At 32.2% G+C, this 23171-nt stretch overlaps 3 protein-coding genes across 3 annotated transcripts; 1 reads left to right on the forward strand and 2 right to left on the reverse strand.

Moving 5' to 3' along the window:
- Positions 1-210: 210 nt before the first annotated feature.
- On the reverse strand, positions 211-724 carry LOC113787084 (uncharacterized). The gene has a single exon (XM_027335565.2). It carries the CDS (start codon positions 600-602, stop codon positions 219-221), a length of 384 nt encoding a protein of 127 aa, XP_027191366.1. The 5' UTR covers positions 603-724; the 3' UTR covers positions 211-218.
- Positions 725-5111: 4387 nt separating this feature from the next.
- LOC101493552 (putative DEAD-box ATP-dependent RNA helicase 29) lies at positions 5112-13062 on the reverse strand. The gene is made up of 11 exons (XM_004505469.4): positions 12618-13062; positions 11045-12206; positions 10899-10956; positions 10563-10667; positions 10351-10399; positions 8041-8114; positions 7862-7914; positions 6988-7069; positions 6823-6879; positions 6571-6709; positions 5112-5467 (listed from the first exon to the last, which is right to left on the reverse strand). Exons 1-11 carry the CDS (start codon positions 12943-12945, stop codon positions 5262-5264), a joined length of 2313 nt encoding a protein of 770 aa, XP_004505526.1. The 5' UTR covers positions 12946-13062; the 3' UTR covers positions 5112-5261.
- A 4677-nt stretch (positions 13063-17739) lies between these two features.
- On the forward strand, positions 17740-22904 carry LOC101493871 (acyl-coenzyme A oxidase 3, peroxisomal-like). Its single transcript, XM_004505470.4, has 13 exons — positions 17740-18333; positions 19211-19328; positions 19431-19538; positions 19660-19832; positions 19927-20026; positions 20138-20212; positions 20327-20457; positions 20592-20727; positions 20817-20936; positions 21774-21920; positions 22006-22110; positions 22199-22300; positions 22427-22904. Exons 1-13 carry the CDS (start codon positions 17861-17863, stop codon positions 22673-22675), a joined length of 2037 nt encoding a protein of 678 aa, XP_004505527.1. The 5' UTR covers positions 17740-17860; the 3' UTR covers positions 22676-22904.
- Positions 22905-23171: the final 267 nt, after the last annotated feature.

Consider the following 23171-nt stretch of genomic DNA (forward strand, 5'->3'; position numbering starts at 1 on the left):
AGCAGAGTGAATAAACAAATAAACTATTTATTTCACACTAAAGAGTGATTGATTGTTTTTAATGAAAAGAAACAATAATTGATTGTAAAAGAAATATAATGTTGTTGTTACAGCTAATGCTACATCTCTTTATTAGATAGGTTAGATGCAGTTGATCCCTGTAAAATTATTGTATTATTCAAAACAACAAATTAAGCTACTGCAAAAGTACGTAGCAGCTATTGCTTTTGGTTTGAAACAGAATCAGCATAAAGAGGGGAGGAACAAAAATGAAGTTTGCGTGCAGCATTGTTCCTCATTTCTTCGTGATACTTACGAGAGTGGGGCGCACGTGCCAATATGTCTTCAGGACCAGGGGCAAAAGGGTCAAAAATAACACCCTTAGGTGTTCGAGGACTAGCGTTGTCAAAATCAATGTGGACCCCACTAAGTTGTTTCCTCACAACTGTTAATGTCGGAGGTGATTGAAATTCCGAATCTACCCTCTTTATCATATTGTCAGGAGTTATTGGATCTACTTTTTCATTATTAGCCTTTGGAGAAGAAACATCAACAACCATATTCACTTCCATCGCATCTTGTTTTTCCTTGAATAGATCCATATTCGGCGAGTTAAACTGCACACACCATTTCGAAAAATCGAATAATGTCAATTAATTGATTGTATCGTCAATAATTTTAGGAGAAAATGTTTAGATTTTGAAATTTGTCGGTATATTCATTCAGTAATTAGGGTTTGACTATATTGCGACAAAATTCAAATTTTATTGACGATATTATAAAATCACTCTAATTATATATATCGAATGACGACAAATTTAATGAAATTATGGTGTAATGTACTTTTTCTCAAATTCTAAAGTACATCTTTTAATAAAAATCACGGTGATGTCGAAATTTTGTAGATCTAATGTGAATCTCAATAAATAATCATTAATAATGATTTTCAATTTTCCAATTATATTTAAACAAGCAATACAAAAAAGAAGAGTAACGTACCTAACCAATGTGGATTTGACAAGGAGTTAGGTTGATGAAATGGAAGAAGTCAAAGTCAATCACACTTTTACAAGAACATTCGCCGCCACCACAAAGCGCGAACAAAATGAAAAGATAGATTCCGATGCGCCAAACACCCTTTTTTCGTATTTATATGATCGCATTTTCATCACACGTGTTTCGTTTATATTTGTTCAATATTTTATCTTTTTCTTTGTTCCACTTACAATTAGCTTATCTATTCGCACAAATTCACGAAATTTGGAAATGTGATGTCTCTCTTAAATATTACAAACTTTTCACATTTATTTTCAAACTTTTGTTTAATATGGAAATACCTCTTTATGAATTGTGGTCCTAAAAGTTGCCTATCATATATATACTATGCGATAAAGTAATAAATTCTACGAAGTTAATCAAGTGAAGAAATATTTATTTTCACCTTTCCATATAATAAATTCTAGACTATGTGGTTAGTAATTTTAGTAGTAAATTAAAGTAAGGTAAAGCTAGGAAATCATTTTGGTAGTAGACTAGCGTTACTTGGAATAGGCATAATAATGTACTTTAAGAAATTAAAAAGCATTCCTCAAATAATCAACTTTTTCCTAGAAACTAGGTAGTAAATGGATATCTACGGATAAAAAAAAACTATTGTTGGTTGGGTTAGATAAACATTATACTTGATATTAGTTAGTTTGTTAAAAAAAAAAAAAAAAGAGAGAGAGAGATATTTGTTAATTGGGTTTTTAATGGATTTCGTTATACCTGCATGTATAAAATATTTGTCTAATGTTTGTTTATATAAAATATTGATAATCAATAGTAAATCTATATACACGTCTCAATAGAAATTTTAAATAGTAATTTACAATAATTCTAAAATCATAAATTTCAAATTCCTTGCGTGGACTTAAATCCTCATCCCCAAAGTATCACCCTCAATTTTACTTTCATCTTTCAAAGCTTCGTTTATGCAGGAATTAATTGAGATGTCACTGATATTTTTATTAAGTAATCATCTAAGACTTAAAGTGCAATACTAATTATCACATTTCAACATGATTCTCTTTTTTAGTAAAAGAAAAGAAAAACAAGATTCTCTATTTTTTTTTGGACATGAACATGATTCTCTTATGAATAATAAACTCTCCTTCTATCTATTTTTTTATCACCTATTAGCGAATAAATATTTATTATTGATAAATATAAAAATATTGGATAAATTTTATTGATATATAAATAAATACGGGAAATATATTTAATAATGATAAATATAAAAGAAATACGGGATAAATATTTATCACGGAAAAACATAAAATCGGAACAAATATTTGTTATTGACACAACAAAAAATATGTGATACATATTTGTTATTGATAAATTAAATAAAATATTACATGATAAACATTTACCATTGATAAATATAAAAAATATGAGATAAATATATATTTATAACAGATAAATGTAAAAAAACACATAGCTAATATTTACCATTGATACACTAAAACAACATTAGACAAATATTTCTCGCGAAGAAATTTAAAGAAATATGGGACAAATATATGTTATTGATACATAAAAAAATACATGATATATATTTATCACTGATAAATATAAAAAATTCAGGACAAATATTTATCATTGATATATAAGAATAACACAGGAAAAAAGGGGACAAAAATTTATTGCCAATGAAATATAAAAAAATATGGAGTATATATTTATCATCGATAAATATTAAAAATACTTACATAATAAATATTTTTTATTGATAAATAAATAAAAATTGGAAAAAATATTTGTCACTAATATAAAAATACGAGATAAATATTTATCATCGATAAATTTAAAAATATTACGATATCAATATTTGTCATTGATACATAAGAAAACACATGACATATATTTATCATTGACCAATTTATGAAAAAAAATATAACAAATATTTGCCATTAATGCATAAAATAATACATGACAAATATTTATCGTTGATAAATATAAAAAGGCACGAAACAAATGACAAATATTAGTGTTAAAACTATATACGAGATAAATATTTTTTGTTAAATAATTAATTAAAGTTAGGCTTTTTAATATCTAATACATAAAAATGAAAATAATTATAATACAATAATTATTAAAAACCATACACGAGATAATTGTTTTTTATATTTAATTAATTAAATTTATTATTTTTGTTCAGATGTACTATTCAGTCTGAGCGATACCAAATTGAAAGTATAATATTTTTTTACCCTACTCTATTTAAATACACAATAGATAGATCATGGTTAGTTAAATATGGTTAATGTATTTTACTTTTTTTTTTTTTTACATCTCACAACAAAGAGATTGAAATTTTATTTTTAGATTCTACACATTGACTTTTTATCGAAAAATCAAATCTATTTTAAATTTGCAACAACTAATCAAAATATTTTATGTGTTTTTAAAACAAATATGAAATCACTTATAATATGAGTTTATAAGTTCATTAACAATCGTTACTTCAATTATTTATGTATTGTTGACCAAATTTTCTTTTAAGTTTGACTTTTTAACATTTGCCTTTATTTCATAATAATTTAATTGTATGTGTTTCAACATTATATATAGTATTTTGATTATATCAATTATAAATTGTTAACAATACAATATTATAATTTATTTTAATATTTATACAAGACACTTAAACAAAAAAATATGTGTATATAATTATCTAATTCACTCTACTATTTAAAATAACATTTCATAACTATTTATATTATATTCAACTAATCATTCCCAAAATATATTTCGAACTAAAGAATGCACGAGTGTATTATTGGTTTCTTGTAAAATTAATACTTGTATGTTTCGAATACTTGGTGGCTTGCTTTGGTGCCAAAAAGCCACTAAACATGAAAACAAATTATAAACATCCTCATAGCAAACTAATTATCCATCTGACTTGAATTATAAGCAAAAAATATATCTATTTTTTGATATCAAATATAATAAGAAAAAGTCAATTAATTACATTTAGTAGTATTGTTCCAAATTTATTCTTGGATTAATTTCATAATATTATTAGAGATGGCCATAATAATTAAGAATAAAATAATAATTATTTTTTTATGTGAAATTAAAAAAATTAAATTTAACTATCATCCTTACCCTTAATATATATATATATATATAGTGTGTGTATTCGGAATTCGGAGTATGGCATGTTTAGAACCACATTTACAAGCCATATCCAACAGGCGTACAATATAAGTTTATTTATCAATGCAATTCCGTCAAAAAATACCCTCGGCATATTTAAATGAGTGAGATTGTCATGTTACTAGTCTTATGCTTCAAAATTGTTTATTGCATAAAAAGAAAAAGTTTAGCTACAAAAACAAAATAGCCAGTATTAAGCAAGAAACATACAAATAATTACCATGGATCATTCATAATAAATACCTTTCAAAATAAAATAATACCACACTGCAACATTTCTCTTAACTATTAACTATTGATATGAAAATTTAGTTTATCTTTCTCTTAACTATTGATATGAACATTTAGTTTATCTTTCAACCGAAGTCATTTCAAATAATAAACAAGTGGATCCCTATCTAAAATTTCTCTTAACTATTGATATGAAAATTTAGTTTATCTTTCTCTTAATAGATATCAAACTGTGAATATTTATTGAGAGAAATAATTTTTCCATGAAAAATTTAAAGAGGATATATATTATCGCCATTTAAACGCACTCTAACGCTACAGTCATCAAACTAAACTGTTAATTAAAAATTATCATTAAAAAAATCAAGCTAAACTGTAGCAGAATACACCAAAACCACTCATCACAAAAGAAAACATAAATAAAGCAAAATTTAGAAAAGAAAATGTAAAGGCGAAAATTCACTAGGGGATGAAGTCCTGCACCGGGGCAATCCATGTGTACAACAACTCAACAAGTAGTGTTATTTTACTTAGAAGTTTCAACAAACAAAATTAGTAGGTCAATCAAGACAAATATTAATCATAATAATTCACGTTTTCCTATCACTTTACTTATCCAGTGTTTGGTTAGGCAGTGATGCCGTATTTTTCGCATTCCAATGTCCCCTCGCCATGAAAGCGCACTGATGCAGTGGATTGCCTCATAAACAAGCATGTACTTACTTTGCCCCTCATTCTTTTGAAGTTACAGTTGTACCAGAATTTGACAGAAATCATTTTTTCCTTCCCTTGACTAAATAATTTCTAAAGCCCAAAAACATCTACTTAGATTTTCTTTTATTTCCTTTTCTGCCAGGTTTTTTACCCTTTGGCGATTTGCTCTTCATATAAGAAATTTTGCTCGCTTTCTTCTGCCTCTCCTTCCGAATTTGATCCATATCTTTGATTTCAGAACGCACATGAGCATTGGGCATTGAATGCTGTTTCTTGCCGCCTCTAAAATTCCTGGCACCTCCTCGGTAGGATCCTGAATCACAAGAAATTAGAAACTTAGTACCAAACAAAAGAAAACATTACAATCATTCTTTGACATTACCAACCGGCGGGTATTACATGCAAAACTATTTCCTGAATTGTGGAGAAAAATGACAGTGTTAAGAGTCCCACGTAAAATGGCTTAAAAATGTGTTGATAAAGGTGATGGATAGTCATCACTTTATAAACTGATCTTACAAAGGTCGAGTTAAGTACAACCTAAATTAAAGATAGTATCAAAGTATATCCAAGATTAGTTGGACCACATGTTATTAGGTCACCACTCACCATTATCAAATCAGTTGCCTCATGCTACAGATGTTCAATCTTAGGTGTGAGGTGTGTGTTAAGAGTTCCATATTAAATGAGATATGGTCTGAAAATGTAGTCCTCACTTTACAAGCTGATTTGTAGGGTTGTGTTAGGCTCATTCTAAAAATTTAAGATGGTATTAGAGTCTATTCAAAATTTGTTGAACCACTTGTTATAAGGTCACTCGAGTCACACTCTGGATGTTCAGATTCGAATATGAGGGGGGGGTGTTAAGAGTCCTACGTTGGATAAAATATGGCCTGAAAATGTGTTTGTAAGCCTTACCTACGGATGTTCAGTTTTGTAGTCTTACCTTACAAACCAATTTTGTAAAATTCTCAGGACTTAGGCCCAACCCAAAATTCTAAGAGGCAACTTAAAGAATGAGATTTAGGTTTTTGTTGAATAAAAAAATGAGATTCACGATTTTGTTGAGGCAATTATAAAAATGAGATTTGAAATTTAGTATACAACACTTTACACTGACACGGCAAAAGTACCCAGATTTCATATGCTACATAGATTAGAATAGTTGCTCAGAGCAGTGACCGAGCTACAATACAACTATTCCTCTGTTTTTGTTACTTAAAAGCCTTTTAGCAGAAACCAGATAGGTAAATCCAATTATTGAGTATAAATCTAATTTCTAGAGCCTAATTACCCATGGATATCCACTACTTCATAAATATACAAGGATATAGACGGGATGGATGCGGAAGAACACTACCCACCCCCGCCTCATTGTCATCCCTGAATTAAAGGAAGTAATGTATTCAGTATTACCTTTGAAACTTGTTGATTCCTGAGCATCACCATCGGTACTTGTCCCTTTAAGAGATATCTTGGAGTGTGAGCGATCCTTCCACTTTTTATATATGCCAGTCTTGTTGGCCTTTGTTTTTGCACCACTCTCTGTCTTTATCTGTACTCAAGTAGAAATAAAAATCACGTGTTCAAAATTCTACAAGTAGGTAAATAAAATAACATCATCTTCAGAGTACCAACACAAAAGATGGAGCCTTATGAAAACTATACCTTTCCATTTGCAGCAACACGGTCACCATTGTTTAACTTGATGTACTTTTTACTCCTCTGACAGAAACAGGTTTATAAGAGATAAATGGAAAATTTTGTATAAGATTAAAAAAAACTGTCCTTTTTTATTTTTTTTACAATTCAACGACAACTGTCTAATATTACCTTATCCCAGTGAAATACAGATCTTTGTTTCTTAATGCCAGCACCATCATCTGCAACTAGATCTAAGACAGCTTCTTCCAATCTGTACACATTACATATCATTAGGACTAAAACCAAATATACAAAAAAGCTAAAAAAATAGAAAAGTTGAGGGTGTATGTAAAACTGAATCATCCAGGTTGAATGTCACAATGTAGTATACAAGCAAACACGTTATACACCGAAGGACAAACACAATCAGCCATAAGTTTGTGTGTTTCAACTTTCTGGTTCTGAACTTTTTATTTATTTATTTATAGGCTTCTGAACTAATGATTTAGGGTCTATTTGTCCCAACTCTTTGGGAATGTAAAAACTACTTTGAAGCTAAAGATAAGAATATGAGATTTAGAAATACAGTAAAGGTAAAGTTGTTTGGCCACTGTTGTTTTTTCTGACTTTAAAGCCAATTTTAAATTAAAGTTGTTTGAAAAAGTATCTTCATGAAATCTTTGATTTGATTATAAATCATTATAAATGAATGAGATACTTGAAAAATATAGAACATTGTTTAGAAAAACTCTTACACTAAGACATGAAATGAATTTTTTTTTTTGGATACGACATGAAATGAATTTTGCACATAAAAACTTTAATAAATCATGTTTATGAAATTTTTAAAGAGATTTTAATTATAATATCTCAGTCATTCAAATGATTTTATAATATATTGTATGGCTATATCACATGGTACACGGGTGAGAGTGCTAGGGATTTAACACATGGTACACTGCCTAAAAGAGAAGGCAAGAAAAAGTCAAGCCAAACAAGCACCAACTCCCCCTCCCAATCAAATAAGAAGGATTGATTTGTAATTGATAGAGTAAATATTTACCTATTTGAAGAAAAGCCTTCATTGCCTTTTACAGAGAGGCCTGCCTCCATGTGCTGAGAATGATAACAAGATAAAAGTTAAACGGCTAGCTGACTTTTTGGTATCAAAAGCATAAATATGGTATATGTCTATGTAAATCCAGATAAATACAAAGAATAGTAACACAAATAGTGACTTACCTGATTTTTAGGTATGGAACTTATATAGTTATCTTCATCCATGAAACTTTGTGGCTTTCTCTTAGAACCACGTGCTACAGAAACAAAAATAAACAGACTCAGAAAACAATAATCTTTTACCTTCCTCTTCTAGTCTTCTCCACTCAAAATCCTAAAAGCATATACAAGTAAAAGAAAAGCCTGAAATTTTCGATCAATTTTAAGCTACAAATTATCACAATGCCCAAACCCAAATCTTAACTGCTGTGATATTGAGGTCATAAGGTTGAAGCACTAGGTTCATTGCCTTCGAGAACAACGTATTTGAATGCCACTTAACTCTATATAACAGATTAACAGAGAAAAAAAGATAATCGGAGGAAGGGAGGGGGTCGATAGGAACCAGTATGAGTAACTATTCTGGAATGAAATATAAACAAAACTGGTAACTGAAAAGTTGATGTATTTGGCCTGAATTTTTAACCAGATACATCAATTGTTCGGCTACCATTTTTGCTTATATTTCATTCCAAATAGAGTATTGGTGGTCTATCCTAAAACTTCAATATAGGTCAAGTGTGGTAAACAAAAAAGTAAGTTCAATCAACAGCCAGAGAGAGGCAGCACTAACATTCATGCCAAGACAAAGACTGCCCCATATACCAGTCTTTTCTCGCTAGATGGAATCAAGTACATGAATTAAATAACGCCTTAATTTCCCATCAGAAATCATGTTTAATTTTTAGATAATTTGAATCTGGATTCTTCGTAATGGTTAAGACTCATATTTTTCCTAAGTCTCTTTGTCTACTTCTAACTATTGGACTGTCATCCATTTGATATACCCTCCAAACTAGAGCTTCTACAAGCCTTATCCACACATCCCCAACCACAAAGCAAGACTCTTACAATTTATTCAACAATGGCTTGTATTATGAGTCCACTCGTCCAGCTTGACAACATTAAATTGGATTTATTGTTGGCTCTTTTCTACCTTGGAATTGGACTGAATTACATGCATAGCAAGTCCTGTAACTATGTGGTAAAAGTTTCCCACGAGTTAAAGAGGTGCTTTAATTACACCTAAAACATTACCTCATCTCATCCACCCCAATAAATCCTACACTTTATATCTCCCTCTATTTACCCGTCATTTTGTTTGACAGACTCAAGATGCTTAAATCATGGAACTTGAGATATGAGCTAGAATGAGAACACTGTACACCCCTTTTTAAACTTACACTCCATTTACTCTATTTTAATACTACTTTAGTAGAAATGATGAGTTTCCACATCTCTAACTAGTGAGATTAGAAGGAGAAAAACTCTGACATGTATCTTCTTGATAGTAGACCAGTAATATATGTGTGCAGCAGTGCCGGTTAGAAGTGTAAATTTCACACGGCATTTCCTCTAACTAGCTGCAACCAACTAGTCAGGTTAGAGAAACAAAAATTATAAAGGTAAACATTAGGAGAAATAGACATTTTGTAGGGGTCCTAGGGGATTATATCTCCTCCAACTAATTGAAAACAAATCAATTGAGTAGTTGAAATAAGGGTTTAAATAGGAATGACAGAGAAAGAGTGGAGATGGGAAATGGATTGATGTACTGTGGGAGAAGGCCAGAGACTCATGCTCTGCAGGAGCAGAGGAGATAAATGGGCGAGTGACAATGAGATAACCTATTTTTCATGTCGATCTTTTGCATATTGATTTGGTAGAACCTAAGCATTGCGATCTATAGAAGTGAGCATTCATCAAACTTGCTCCCTCTAAAATGTCCATTGCATACTTCAAGAAGTTACAATCCTATCCTTGGATTATGACACCTCCACCACAAAGTATTGAAGCCTGCCAAGATCTTATGTCAAAAAGTGGTGATAAAGATAATGGATTATCTGCACAATGCCATGATCACCCTAGGGAGCAACAAATCCAAGAGGTTGCTTCATATGAACTTTTCAATGAGACCACCACTACAAAGGAAAGCATTCTTAATATCAAGCTACTGAAGAGATTAGTGGCAAATAGCACCCATATGCAAAAATAACCTGTTACCATCAGTAAGTAATCTTTTACCCCTTCCCTTATTTTTCTTTTTGCTGAAGCCTACATGACAAATTCTCGAAGTAGATGTTCAAAGAAGTCACATAACGACATACTTAGACCTTAGGTTGAACTAGAAATAGTTCGAGATTAACAAATAGCATAAAATACAATTTAAAACAAATAAAATAAAAGAGCACCAAAATGAGGACAACCCACTTTACAAACCAAAAAGTACAATAATCAAAGGAACATCTAATGACAGTAAAAATGAAACACAACCTTTTCTCCCTTTCTCCGCAGAAAAAGTAAATTGCGATTCATCGTCCTCCTGCAAGAAGAAAACATATGTTTGTCCTCAAGAAATGAATACACTGAAAAGAACATGTCAAAATAAAACTAGATTGATTCCAATCAATAAGCAGGGTAAAGCAGGTTAATTAAAAACGGGCGGTCAACTTGTCCAAATCCGAGTAACTGTAATAGCTATTTACCTTTTCCATAGTACTTTTAGAATTGTGTTCATGAACCAAGTTTATAATATTCTCATGAATAGCTCTTTTCCTTTTCATCACATCAGCCCATTGACCAGAAGCCCCCTGCATTTATTCATTGAGCATCATTTTGAATCAAAAGGTAAAGAGGAAAGACAATAGTGTGGGCATGCACATCAAAATAGACATTTCAATAGGTTTACGTGGCAAGCAGTGCAAAGTCCAATATGATATATCATGAAACATCTACAACATTGTCATCAATAAAAAACAGAATTATTAAATTAGACCATAATCAAACAAAATATGGACAATGTATTGAAAGTAGAAACATACCGCCATACGCTTGGATTTAGCTGCTTCTCCTTCCGCTTCCAAAATGGTTTGCTTTGGCCTGATATTAAATTATTAAAGTTATGCACTTATAAAATCTTCCAGAGAGGGATGGTAGGAATAATTCCAGTTTATGAATTTGCACTCACCTAAACTTTTTCAAATGCTCCGAAAATGCAAGTGCAGTTAACTCCCCCGTTCCCAACACATTGTTGAAAATCGGATGCAGACCTTCACGGGGCAAATCCTTTACTCTTCTAATGGACTCCTTTGCGGGTAAGGGTTTTGTTTTTGAATATAAACGGAATGCATTGTTACAGGCTCTCTGCAACGCTTCCAGCTCCGCAGAAGTATCAATAACTTCCCTAACTCTGTCAGAAACAAGGTCAATGAGTTTTTGAGGGAAACGGCCATAAATCGTTTCTCCTTTTGCCATTGCTTGGTCAATTCTTGACCTTACCCCATCCATATCCTGCAAGACCTCTTCTTCAGTGGGAGCAGCTCTGACTGGTTTTGAGAGAAACAAATGAAGGTCTAAGAGGTAAGCCATATCCTCCGAAGTCAAGAAAGAATAAGCAGTACCAGTACGACCAGCTCTTGCAACCCTTCCAACTCGATGAACAAATATTTTAGGCTTGGAAGGAAAGTCCCAATTGATAACATTATCAAGTAATGGAATGTCAATGCCACGAGCAGCAATGTCAGTGACAATCAACAACATTGTCTTTCTTGACCTAAACCTTGATACATTGATTTTGCGAGCATCTTGATCCATGGCACCATAACATACTGAAGGTTCAATGCCCTCTTGTCGAAACAACGAGTTGAGAAACTCGACATGATGTTTAGTGGATACAAAAATTAAAGTCTGCTCATCAGAACCAATAATCTCTCTGATTAAATAGAGCAAAGCAGCATACTTCTCTTCCTGCCTCAAAGTGAAAAAGGCAAGCTTCAAGTCAGGACTAATTTTAGTTTCCAAATCAAGGCGAACAAGGCGGGGGTCTCGCAGACCGGCCTTGGCAAATTCGGCAAGAGCACTGGGTAATGTGGCACTGAAAAGCAAGGTCTGACGGTTGTCACCGAGCTGAGCAAGAATTTGATGTAACTGCTCAGCAAAACCCATACCAAACAAACAATCTGCCTCATCAAAAACAACATACTCGACCTTACGCAAGGACATGTCATCGACCTCAGACAGATGGTGCATGAGCCTACCAGGAGTGGCAATAATAATGTCTGGACTCTGAGCCAACTCCTCAAACTGGCTTTCCATACTATCACCTCCAACTAACAAACTAATACGAAGGTCTGATTCACCAAAAAGCAAACAGAAAACAGATATAAAAAATAATACATGACAATGAGATAAAGGAACAAGGTAATGTAGGCCTGTTTACAACGACTTATTTGAGATTATATATTTGCATAAGTACTTGTGAGACTGAGACTGCTCGTGTCTTTGTGATAGCTAATAAAAACAACCTATGACATGTCAAAAAGTTGTTTTCACCTTATTTCTATAATATTTAGGATAGCTTCTCATATCAGCTATGATATGAAAACAGTTTGATTTTAATTTATCTTTTATTATAAAAAAAGCATCCAATAATAACTCACTAATTTTCTACTTCATATAATCAATTTCAAAATATACTTAAAAACGTGATATAAAACAATAACCGTGTCAATATATTTTTAAAGTGAGAAAGAAAAGAGAACCTGTGAAGTGACCAAGCTCTTGGGTGAACTTGAGAGTTTGAAGAGCCAAATCCCTAGTTGGAGATAAAATGAGGGCTCTAACACCACCCTGAGGAAGATGTTGATTAAGGCGGTGAAGCATGGGAACAAGAAACGCAGCCGTTTTACCGGAACCGGTACGAGCCATAGCAACGACATCGATACCAGAGAGGATGAGGGGCATTGTCTTCCTCTGAATTGGAGTGGGGACTTTGTAACCTTTACGCCTGATTCCTCTGAACACGTTGGGATTCAGACCTAGGGATTCAAAACCCCCTGATTTTGAATTCTTGCTCTTATTTTTCTTCATCTTCGAATTATTGTATTAAACAACTGGAATTCTCACGGCCGATTAACAACTCCGGCTGCGTTTTCCTGCAAGTTGACTGAGACTCCAACTTGTTTAGAAGCTGTTCTACAAAAATTGATGGAGCTGCTGAGTTTTGTTGTTTCAGGGTTTTACTTTTTTTTTTTTTTAACGGCGATGGGCCTCTAAGTCGATTGATTGGGCTTGGGATTAGAATCCCATGTTTATGTTTGGAAGATTTCAAAAAATTCAATTGTTTTTGAAGATTTTTGTTAAACAAAAAAAAACGTGTTGAAGATTTCTAAAAAATTAGTAGTTATAAATTTTTTTGAAAATTTAAATTAAATGAATTAGAATCCACTTTTTCACCTTTTCACTTGGGAATAATTTTGTGATGGTGTGAAAAAAAATTCACGGTAATATAAAAAGTTATTGAAATTTATTTTATTTCTACAAACCTTTATGATAAATAATGTTTTTGTCCCAAACTTATAACAAACATGCATATACTTATTCCTTGTCCATGTATTTCCAATAATAATTCCTAAACTTGATACAAAACGCCGTATAAAATATTCATAATTGATATGATTTTCACAAATCAATAATTTTCTCAAAATATGATTTAAATAAAAAAATTTGTACTGAAAAATAAAATTTGAATATTTTTAAAAAAGGGTAAATTTTATTTTTTTTTATTAAAAATAAGGAGATAGAGGTATAATTGGGTGGTATGTGGTAAAATTTTAAAAATGGAGTAGGCAATTCAGAATTTATTGCATGGTTTAAAATGCAATAAGTTACTTGTTTATTTATTTGAGTAATTAACACAGAAAAAAATAAAAAATTGACTATAAGGTTACAATTGTAATAGAAAATTATGTTATTTTTGTTTTTAAAATTTTACGTTGATTTAATCTATTTAAGTTTGAACCGGGTAGATTTAATACATTTTTCAATAATTGTTATGGTACCAGTGTAATTTGTCATGTATATAAAAAAAATTCAAAAATTATGTCGTAAATATTTATAATATAGATATTTGTCAATTTTGGATATTGTTTTGCTTATTAAGAAAGAGATTATTTGATATGTTGTTCTTGTTCTATCATTATATTTTGTTCATTGATTTATTCAATTTTTCTTTGAAGTTGAGGCAAATCTAAAGAGGTATTTGTTCAAATAGATGCATCATAAACTAGAAAAATTGAATGATAACTCAAGTAATGTATTGCAATTTTTTAATATAACTATATTGACCAAACTGCTAGTAAGTGAATAATTTTAAATGTTGATCTGTGTATATTGATTTTGCTATGATATATTTGGATGAATTGATTGACATTTATTGTTTTTTTTTGTCTTAGAATATATGATAAATTTTATCATAACTAACTCAGAGATTGTGGTATTGGGTTCAAACCCGATACTAGAGTTAACCTAGCTATATCGAAAGACTTAAGGACTACACATATTACTTGTTAATCGACACTTATTTGTAATTTGTTTGTAACGTATAAATTTCATATATTAAATTGAATACTTTATATTTTCCAACAACAATGTTACATAAACACATTCAAACTAATGTCTCCTATAAAAATACTTCAAAATACAAAATACAAACATTATTGCCAAAATATGTTTCAATATTTTGACTTCATTATCTAGTTACTCAATTTTGTGAATCAAATTTGTCCTCTACATCTTGTCACTTTTATGATCCTTAGATAATAAGACTAGTTTGTTTAATCATTATTACTTTTCAAACATCATTAGTTCCATTGTCATTAGTTAGGGATTTTTTTTAATCAAATTGTTAACCTTTTCGAAGAGTTTGTCTTTCACACATTCTAGTCTATTTCCCCATTAAGCAAACATAGGTCCTTAACCTCATCAATCCATATAAAAAAGTTGCAATTATATATATCATCCGGAAAAAAATTGAGAACTTGGAATAAGAGCATAGCAAAATTATCTTCCAAAATTATTTTTAGTTATAGCAACTCTAATAACAATGTTTTTTTCACAATGACATTTGAGAATCACTGAATTTAAGCTTTCACTTGTGAAGGAAGAAGAATAGGTGGTTTTTTTTTATTCTTCTATTTTATACGATTTGAACACCATGAAAGAGAAAGAATAATTGATTATATAAATGAAGATTATTGGAAAAAAGAAAATATAAAAAGCATGGAATAAGAACAATAATGAATTATATAGATGAACTTGTTACAATTGCAATGATGACAGAGTTTGAGTTTTTTTTAATGAATTTCAATTTTATTTTTAAAATCGGACAAAATAACCTATATTTTTCGTGACAATAACTTGACTAACAAATGAGTTCACCATATAAGCAATTAATATCTATATCAACCATCAATAAAAAAAATTAATTGAAGAACTATATTGGCCGATCATTTAATTTTATGATGTTATTTATTTATTTTCAAATTTTAAAAATAAAAAGTCTAACGGCTACAATTTCAAATAGCAATTTTAAGAGTTATTCGAGAAAACTATCAAGAAAAACAATTTTTTCTCTAAATAGAAAGAGAGAAAGAGAGTACAAAACAACCAACTGGGAACCAGCAAAAAAAAACTAACACGAAAGTACCATGTGATAAAGAAGAGAATTCTACCACATACCCTCATCTAAACATGTCACTCCCCCAACCTATATGAAAATACAATTTTGCATTTTTAACTATTTAGAAATACCTCAAAAAAAATTTACCTCTCATTTTTTCACTTCCACTTTCGAACATTTAAATAAATCCTCCAAACTTTCAAATCTTTCCAATTCTCAAATACCAAAAAGTAAGTCATTCTCGAATATTTCAAACTTTCGAAATAATTTTTTTTTAGAATTTCAAAAATTTCGAAATGAAAAATTTCGAGAATATTTGAAACTTTCGAAGTGATAAATTTCTATAATTTTTCGAAGGTTTTGAATTTTTCAATTTTTTTTTTGTAATTTTCCACTTGTTTTTTTAATTATTGATATAATAATTATGTTAACTTCATTTTGCAGTGCCTAGAACCAGATGTGTTCAGGGAAATTATTCGTACTTTTGCCAAAGGCATTGGGGGCGATAAAGGTGGTAGGGACGATGATAGAGTTCCACCTACAACATCATATAGACAAATGAATGAAGCAAATCGTCCACCTCGTCAGCATCGTTGTAGACGTGGTTCTAGGTCTCATGACCTTGGCGAGGATGTTCATGAGCATGAACAAATGGATTACGAGGAATTTGAGGAGCAATATGTTCAGGAGGATGTTCAACAACCCAAACTCCTCAGAGGACCATTGGTGACCAGTGTTGACACATGAACACCGTGTGGCTCGTCGGATATAAGAATGAGAGGTATATTTTAACTAATTAATTTTTTAATTAAGAATAAATATATTATTATTTGTAGTACATTTTTTCAATGAAATTTAGAAAATGATTTTATAGTTATATTTTTTAATTACTCATAGGAACGTCGCCCGTTGAAGGTGACCACGTATGGCTTGAAGCTGAAGAAATTTGCTGAAGTACCTATACCAGATGTTGCACAACGTTGGATTGAAGAATTTGGGCTGGTACATTTGTCTTTAGTTTATTTAACGATAGATGATGCTGGTCTAATATATGTATTTGTAGAAAAGTGACATAGAGAGATCAATTCGTTTCATATGCCATTTGGAGATATGGCGATCACACGAGATGACATCACGACTCTTCTTCACATTCCACCCCGTGATAGTTTTTTTGACGCACCAATAAATATGAAAACTAATAATGTTGCAAGAGTTGCACATGATTGTTGGGAGTAACCTGGGATGATACAGTTTATGAGATAAATTATAACAAATGTGTGCAATATAGACTACAGTGGTTGCGTGATTTATATAAATGTCTCATTCAAACTAATATGTATGAGTGTGCTGCTAAAACGTATCTCTTGCATTTAGTTGACAACAATATTTTCACCGACAAGACACACACTCGTGAGAAGGCGAAATACATTAGTTTGTTAATTGATTTAGATCGTTGTCGGGACTATGCATGGGGTACCGCTGCATTGATTGTGCTATATGACAACCTGGGAGATGAAGTTGTTCACGACACTAGACAGTTAGAAGGTTACATGATCCTATTACATGTATATGATTCATATTAAGTTGTGTTATTTATTTATTAACTTGTATTTTTAATTTACTAAATTGTTTTTTATTTTTGGTGAAGTGTTGGATTTACGAGCATTTTCCTAACATATGTACGTGAGGCAATAGTGGAACGGTTCATGCGCATATCCCAAGAGCCTGTAGGTGGATTGCAAAATACGTTGTTGAAGGTGGTTTTTTGAATTATACTCATGCTCAACATCGATAATGGTTTTTTGAAAAGACGATTTGATGCTACACATTTGGTTCTTCAATTTCATATTCACAACATCCCAACTTTTACACAAGTCTCAGATGACTAGTTTGCAACATATTTTTCAATCTTCAATTTTATTAATTTCAAATATTTAGAAAAATTCAAAAGTAAAAGTTAGGTGGTACTTAGTAGAAAATTCAATAATAAGTTCGTGGAAAAAGAAGAAGGTGTCAAAATGTGTTTGATGGATGATATTTTCAAAACAATTTAAATCTAGATTCAATATTTTAATTATACAGTTAAACTTAAAATTAACATTTTTTAATCTATTCGATATGATTGGACAAAAACAAATGTCCTAGAATGCGTGGACTTCCAATTATCGAATCATCACAGTTTGAATTTCATTTATTGCACATTAATCTTGTCTTCCAAGTTCCCAAACACGCACGCTATAGTATATACTAATATCTTCATCTTTCTACCGAAATAAATAATCTTCATCTTTTCACACACTTCACCACCGTATCTCAATATTCAATATGGACACCGACCGTATCTCCCGGCGAACCGAGATCCTCTCCAATCACCTCCGCCTTGATCCGCCAACAGCAACATCAATCCTACAGCAAAACGGTTGCCTGAGCTACTCTCCCCCGGAATTATCGGAATCAAACCCGGTAACATTCGATGTAACGGAGATGCGGAGGCTATTGGACGGCCACAATATAGAGGAACGTGATTGGCTGTTCGGACTGATGATACAGAGCAGACTATTCAACCAGCGGGAAGTGGACGGACGGGTGTTCGTGTCTCCCGATTATAATCAGTCGATGGAGCAACAACGCGAGATGACGATGAAGCGAATTGCGTATCTGTTGGATCGCGGTGTGTTTCGTGGGTGGCTCACCGGTGAGGGACCACAAGATGAGTTGAGGAAGTTGGCGCTTCATGAGGTTATTGGAATGTACGATCATTCTCTCGCTGTTAAGATCGGCGTTCATATCTTCTTGTGGTACCGTACATCCTCTCTCTCTCTCTCTCTCTCTCTCTCTCTCATTTTCATGTATCAGCCTAACTTCATTAAACCACTTATCCACAGTATTAAGGTAAAATTGTGATTGACCAAATCCAAATTAACGGTTATTATGTGGATGATTGAAGATATATATCCATTAATCATATACTCATATACTGAACGTAATTAATCACTATTTCAAAAGCATTTTAACCACTTAGAAAATTGACGACCAAAGTTGTCTAGTTTATTTGTACATAAGTCATCTTTTCATATTATGCTTTTTTTCTTTTCTTTTGTTAGGTATATAGGTCTGGTCTTTAATATGATTTTGGTCCACATGCTACATGAGGTTTCATTTGTGTTGTTACCGGAGTACAATAATATTAAGTTTTCATAATATATCAACAAAAAATTGGATTAACCTATTATACCCAAGTTAACTTGAAGGTCCACCTTTATATCTTTTTAAAAGATCCATATTAAAAGCATGCAGCTGTTAACTTTGTTGTTATGAACCAATCATCATCTTTAAAAGCTTATGTTATAAATCCACCTAAGCTGCCTGTGCCTACTGAATTTATGATGGAACTCTTCTAGCTCACTTGGTTAAAGAATGACTGTACCAATCACATAAACCCTTTAAGTGAAGTGTTATGAATGATTTTTAACATTGACAGATAATTGGGCTTGTTAAGTGAGTTGTTTTTTGTTAGACAAATTTCCTTTTCTTCATTTTTTATATTGAGGTGGTTGTGGATAACAAGAAAAGAATGATGGATTTGTTGACCTTAGATTATTTGTTTATACCCCTCAAACAAGTTTATTTGACAAATGACTCACTATTGTTTTTCTTATGAATAATGGATTTTAGGGGCGGGGCTGTAAAGTTTCTGGGAACCAAGCGCCACCATGACAAGTGGTTGAGAGCTACTGAAAACAATGAGATGAAGGGTTGTTTTGCTATGTCTGAGTTGGGCCATGGGAGTAATGTATGTGAAGGTTGCTCAATTGGATGTGATTATTAGGTCCACATGTATTTATTATGCTTTTACCTTGTCCCTTTTAATATCCTTCCAGACTAATTTTCACAGGTCCGAGGAATCGAAACAGTCACTACTTATGATTCAAATACTGGAGAATTTGTCATCAATACTCCGTGCGAGTCGGCTCAGAAGTATTGGATTGGTGGTGCAGCAAATGTAAGGACTCTTTTATTATCATTTCCATTTAAAAGTTGTAAGATTATTTCGGTGCTTACATTTTCTCCCTGCTCTGTCTTCATCCATAAAAACACTGTATTCACTTACTTTTCTTTTTCAGCATTCCACACATACTATAGTCTTTTCACAGCTCAATATAAATGGAAGCAATCAAGGGGTGCATGCTTTTATTGCCCAAATCAGGGATTCAGCTGGAAACGTATGCCCAAACATCCGAATAGCTGATTGCGGTCACAAAATTGGTCTAAATGGAGTTGATAATGGCCGTATCTGGTAATATATACATTTTTTCAAGCAAGATTGCACCTGATAAATGCATTTTATTTAAAGGAGTAAACCCAAGTTCTGACTGGACATCTGAATTCAGGTTTGACAATGTGAGAATACCCAGAGAGAATTTGTTGAATTCGGTGGCTGATGTTTCACCAAGTGGCGAATATTTGAGTGCGATAAAAAATACAGATCAGGTGATTGCTTTTTCTGAGAGGTGGCATTCTCTTTGATCTCCTTGTGCTCTTACTTGTTCCAATTTGAAAGTTTTCTCATATATATTTTGTTGTATGCCTTTCTTGCTCTAGAGGTTTGCAGCATTCTTAGCCCCTTTGACCTCCGGTCGTGTAACTATTGCCGTTAGTTCTGTTTACATCTCCAAGGTAATGATTCCATCTTTATTTGTGGATATTATTGTGATTGACTGTTTTGTTTTTTGTTGGTATTTTACAAACTCACAATCTTACATTATCATGCTTTTCATTTTCTGTTGTTAGATAAGCTTAGCCATTGCTATAAGATATGCATTGACAAGGCGGGCCTTTTCTATTAAACCAAATGGGCCTGAAGTTTTACTGCTTGATTACCCAAGCCATCAACATCGTCTATTACCTTTACTTGCGAAAGTGTAAGTCCTCTAATACAGGCATTAGCATTTTAATTTCTATTTTCTTATAGCTCAAAATAACTTGATTCATTTAGGAACCTTCAGCCGAAATAATAACGGGTCTATTTATGTCCATCTCCTTATGTTTTATACAGATATGCAATGAGTTTTGCTTCAATTGAGCTCAAAATGATGTATGTGAATAGGACTCCCGAGTCAAACAAAACAGTTCACATAGTTTCTAGTGCATACAAGGCTACTTTTACATGGAATAATATGCGTACTCTTCAGGTAATACAAATGGCTATTATACTTGGGTGTGATATATTGTAATATGTGAGCTATTGGCCTCATTAAGGTTCTACTAATGCATTAATTAGGAATGTCGTGAAGCCTGTGGGGGACAAGGCGTCAAAACTGAAAATCGTATTGGTCAATTCAAGGGTGAATATGACGTGCATTCAACATTTGAGGGGGACAACAATGTTCTGATGCAGCAGGTGAGAAACAGTACTCTGTTAAATATGAAACTTAACAATGTGTGATCAGGTTCTGATGCAGCAGGAGTTGTGTGTGACATGTTTGTTTGTCTTGGAGTAGAGAAAATATTCTGTATAGGAGGCCTAAGCTCTAGATCTGTTTTTAAACATTGTACTGTATGAATATGAAATCCCCCTTTCAAATCCAAACCGGTGTTCTGTTAAATTCAAACCAAGCAAACATGTGACGTGTATATTGCAAAGCAATACTTGAATCCGTGCTGCTTTTGTTGGATTAGGTGCATTGACTTTTTGGTTGTGGAGAAAATAGAGAAATAATCATATGGGATTCAACTTTGAGATTATTAGCTTCAATGATTGCAACTTAGTTTGAATTTGTTGGAGATAGATCTACTTTGGGGCTTCGTTTAACAGTGTAAACTTTTTGGTTGATTGGTTTCTAATCATAACATTTGAGCCTTTTTGTTCAAGTGGTTAGAACATTGAACTTTGATCCTTATCACTCTTGATGTTTATTAATTGAGATTTCAGCTGAAACAAATTGGTAAGGCTATGCTTTGTGTTTTTATGCCTTATAATAGAGATATGTAATCAAACCCAGTGTATTATTTGAAAAGAATTTGTTTTAGATCATTTTAATTGTATCTTTAATCACAATTCTTTATAGCTGACAATTTCCCATTTCTGATATGGGTTAACCTTGTCAATACTCAATAGACTTTTAGTTTATGATTTTTGAAGTAGCATGAAATGATTCACATTAAATTTAAACATCATTCCGTTCTTCTTTGTTCAATATCGATGGATTGAATTTATGGGTTCTACATTTCATCTCAGATAAGCAAGGCACTCCTTGCAGAATACATAGCATGTCAGACAAAAAACAAGCCATTCAAAGGTCTGGGATTAGAACACATGAACAAATCTTGTCCTATCGTCCCATCTCAGTTAACAAGTTCTATCATCAATAGCAGTGAATTTCAGGTAATCATTTGACTGACTATACCTGTTGATTTTTGTAATGATCTGGTTGAAGCTTCCAATTGTTTCTTACCTCTCATTTACACAGATTGATCTATTCCACCTAAGAGAGCGAGATCTATTGATGCGTTTTGCTGCAGAGGTTTCAGAACATCAATCTCATGGAAATAGCAAAGAGTCTTCTTTCATTCTAGTGAGGACTATACCATGTTTTGTTAATTATTCCTTCATAATTAATTATCAGCCTTACAGTTTGAAAATGAAACTACTCTCTTTACCAGAGTTATCAGCTCGCTGAGGACTTGGGCAGAGCTTTCTCCAAACGAGCTATACTGAAAACGTTTATGGAGGCTGAGTCAAATTTACCAGCTGGTTCATCAAAGGTAAATCATATTATTGCTTATTGAATATTATTCCTTCTTCTTTGTGTGTGTTTATTACATTATTTCCAGGATAAAGAAGTAAAACAAGTTTATTTATCAATCTCTTTGCGATTGTCTCCTCTGTAGAATGTCTTAGGTCTGTTAAGATCGTTATACGCCTTGATTTGTGTGGACGAAGATGCTGCCTTTCTCCGATATGGATACTTGTCAACTAGGAAAGCTTCTGCAGTGAGGAAAGAAGTTCCAAAACTCTGTGCTGAACTTCGACCACATGCACTTGCCTTGGTTAATTCTTTCGGTATTCCTGATGCTTTTTTGAGCCCTATTGCATACAACTGGGTTGAGTCAAATTCTTGGTCTGCTGCTCAAAATTAATCGCTGATGCAAACTTCTGCATGCCATCGAGGTATAGGATGGGGTGTGGCCTTATGCCTACGTTATACTTGAATTTAATTTTCCATATTAATAAGGAGGAAATGTGAATAATATTTCTTACTTCATATGTAATAGCTGTTGGAGTATATTCTGATATTTGATGAATACTTTTACTGGAACATGAAATATTGAACTGGAATGCTTTTAATCTATGTTATTAAATTGATTATATACACGTCTAAATACTTGTCTCACCTATGTACTGAAGTTGATATTTGGGCTGAGACTATCACACGGATACAATTAGAAAGAAATATTTGTTTGAAAAGAGACTTTCACACATCAGTGTGAGAGCTCGGAGATAGACACATAAATATAAAAGCAAATTAAAGGTGTAGACCAGCTACTAGACTTGCATTTTATTCTCAATGCATATATCTAAGACCTTCAAATATTATAAAATAAAATTGAGAGCTCAAAAAAATCACAACGGACA

This window comes from Cicer arietinum, chromosome 6, assembly GCF_000331145.2.
Source record: "Cicer arietinum cultivar CDC Frontier isolate Library 1 chromosome 6, Cicar.CDCFrontier_v2.0, whole genome shotgun sequence".
NCBI classification, from domain to species: Eukaryota; Viridiplantae; Streptophyta; class Magnoliopsida; order Fabales; family Fabaceae; genus Cicer; species Cicer arietinum.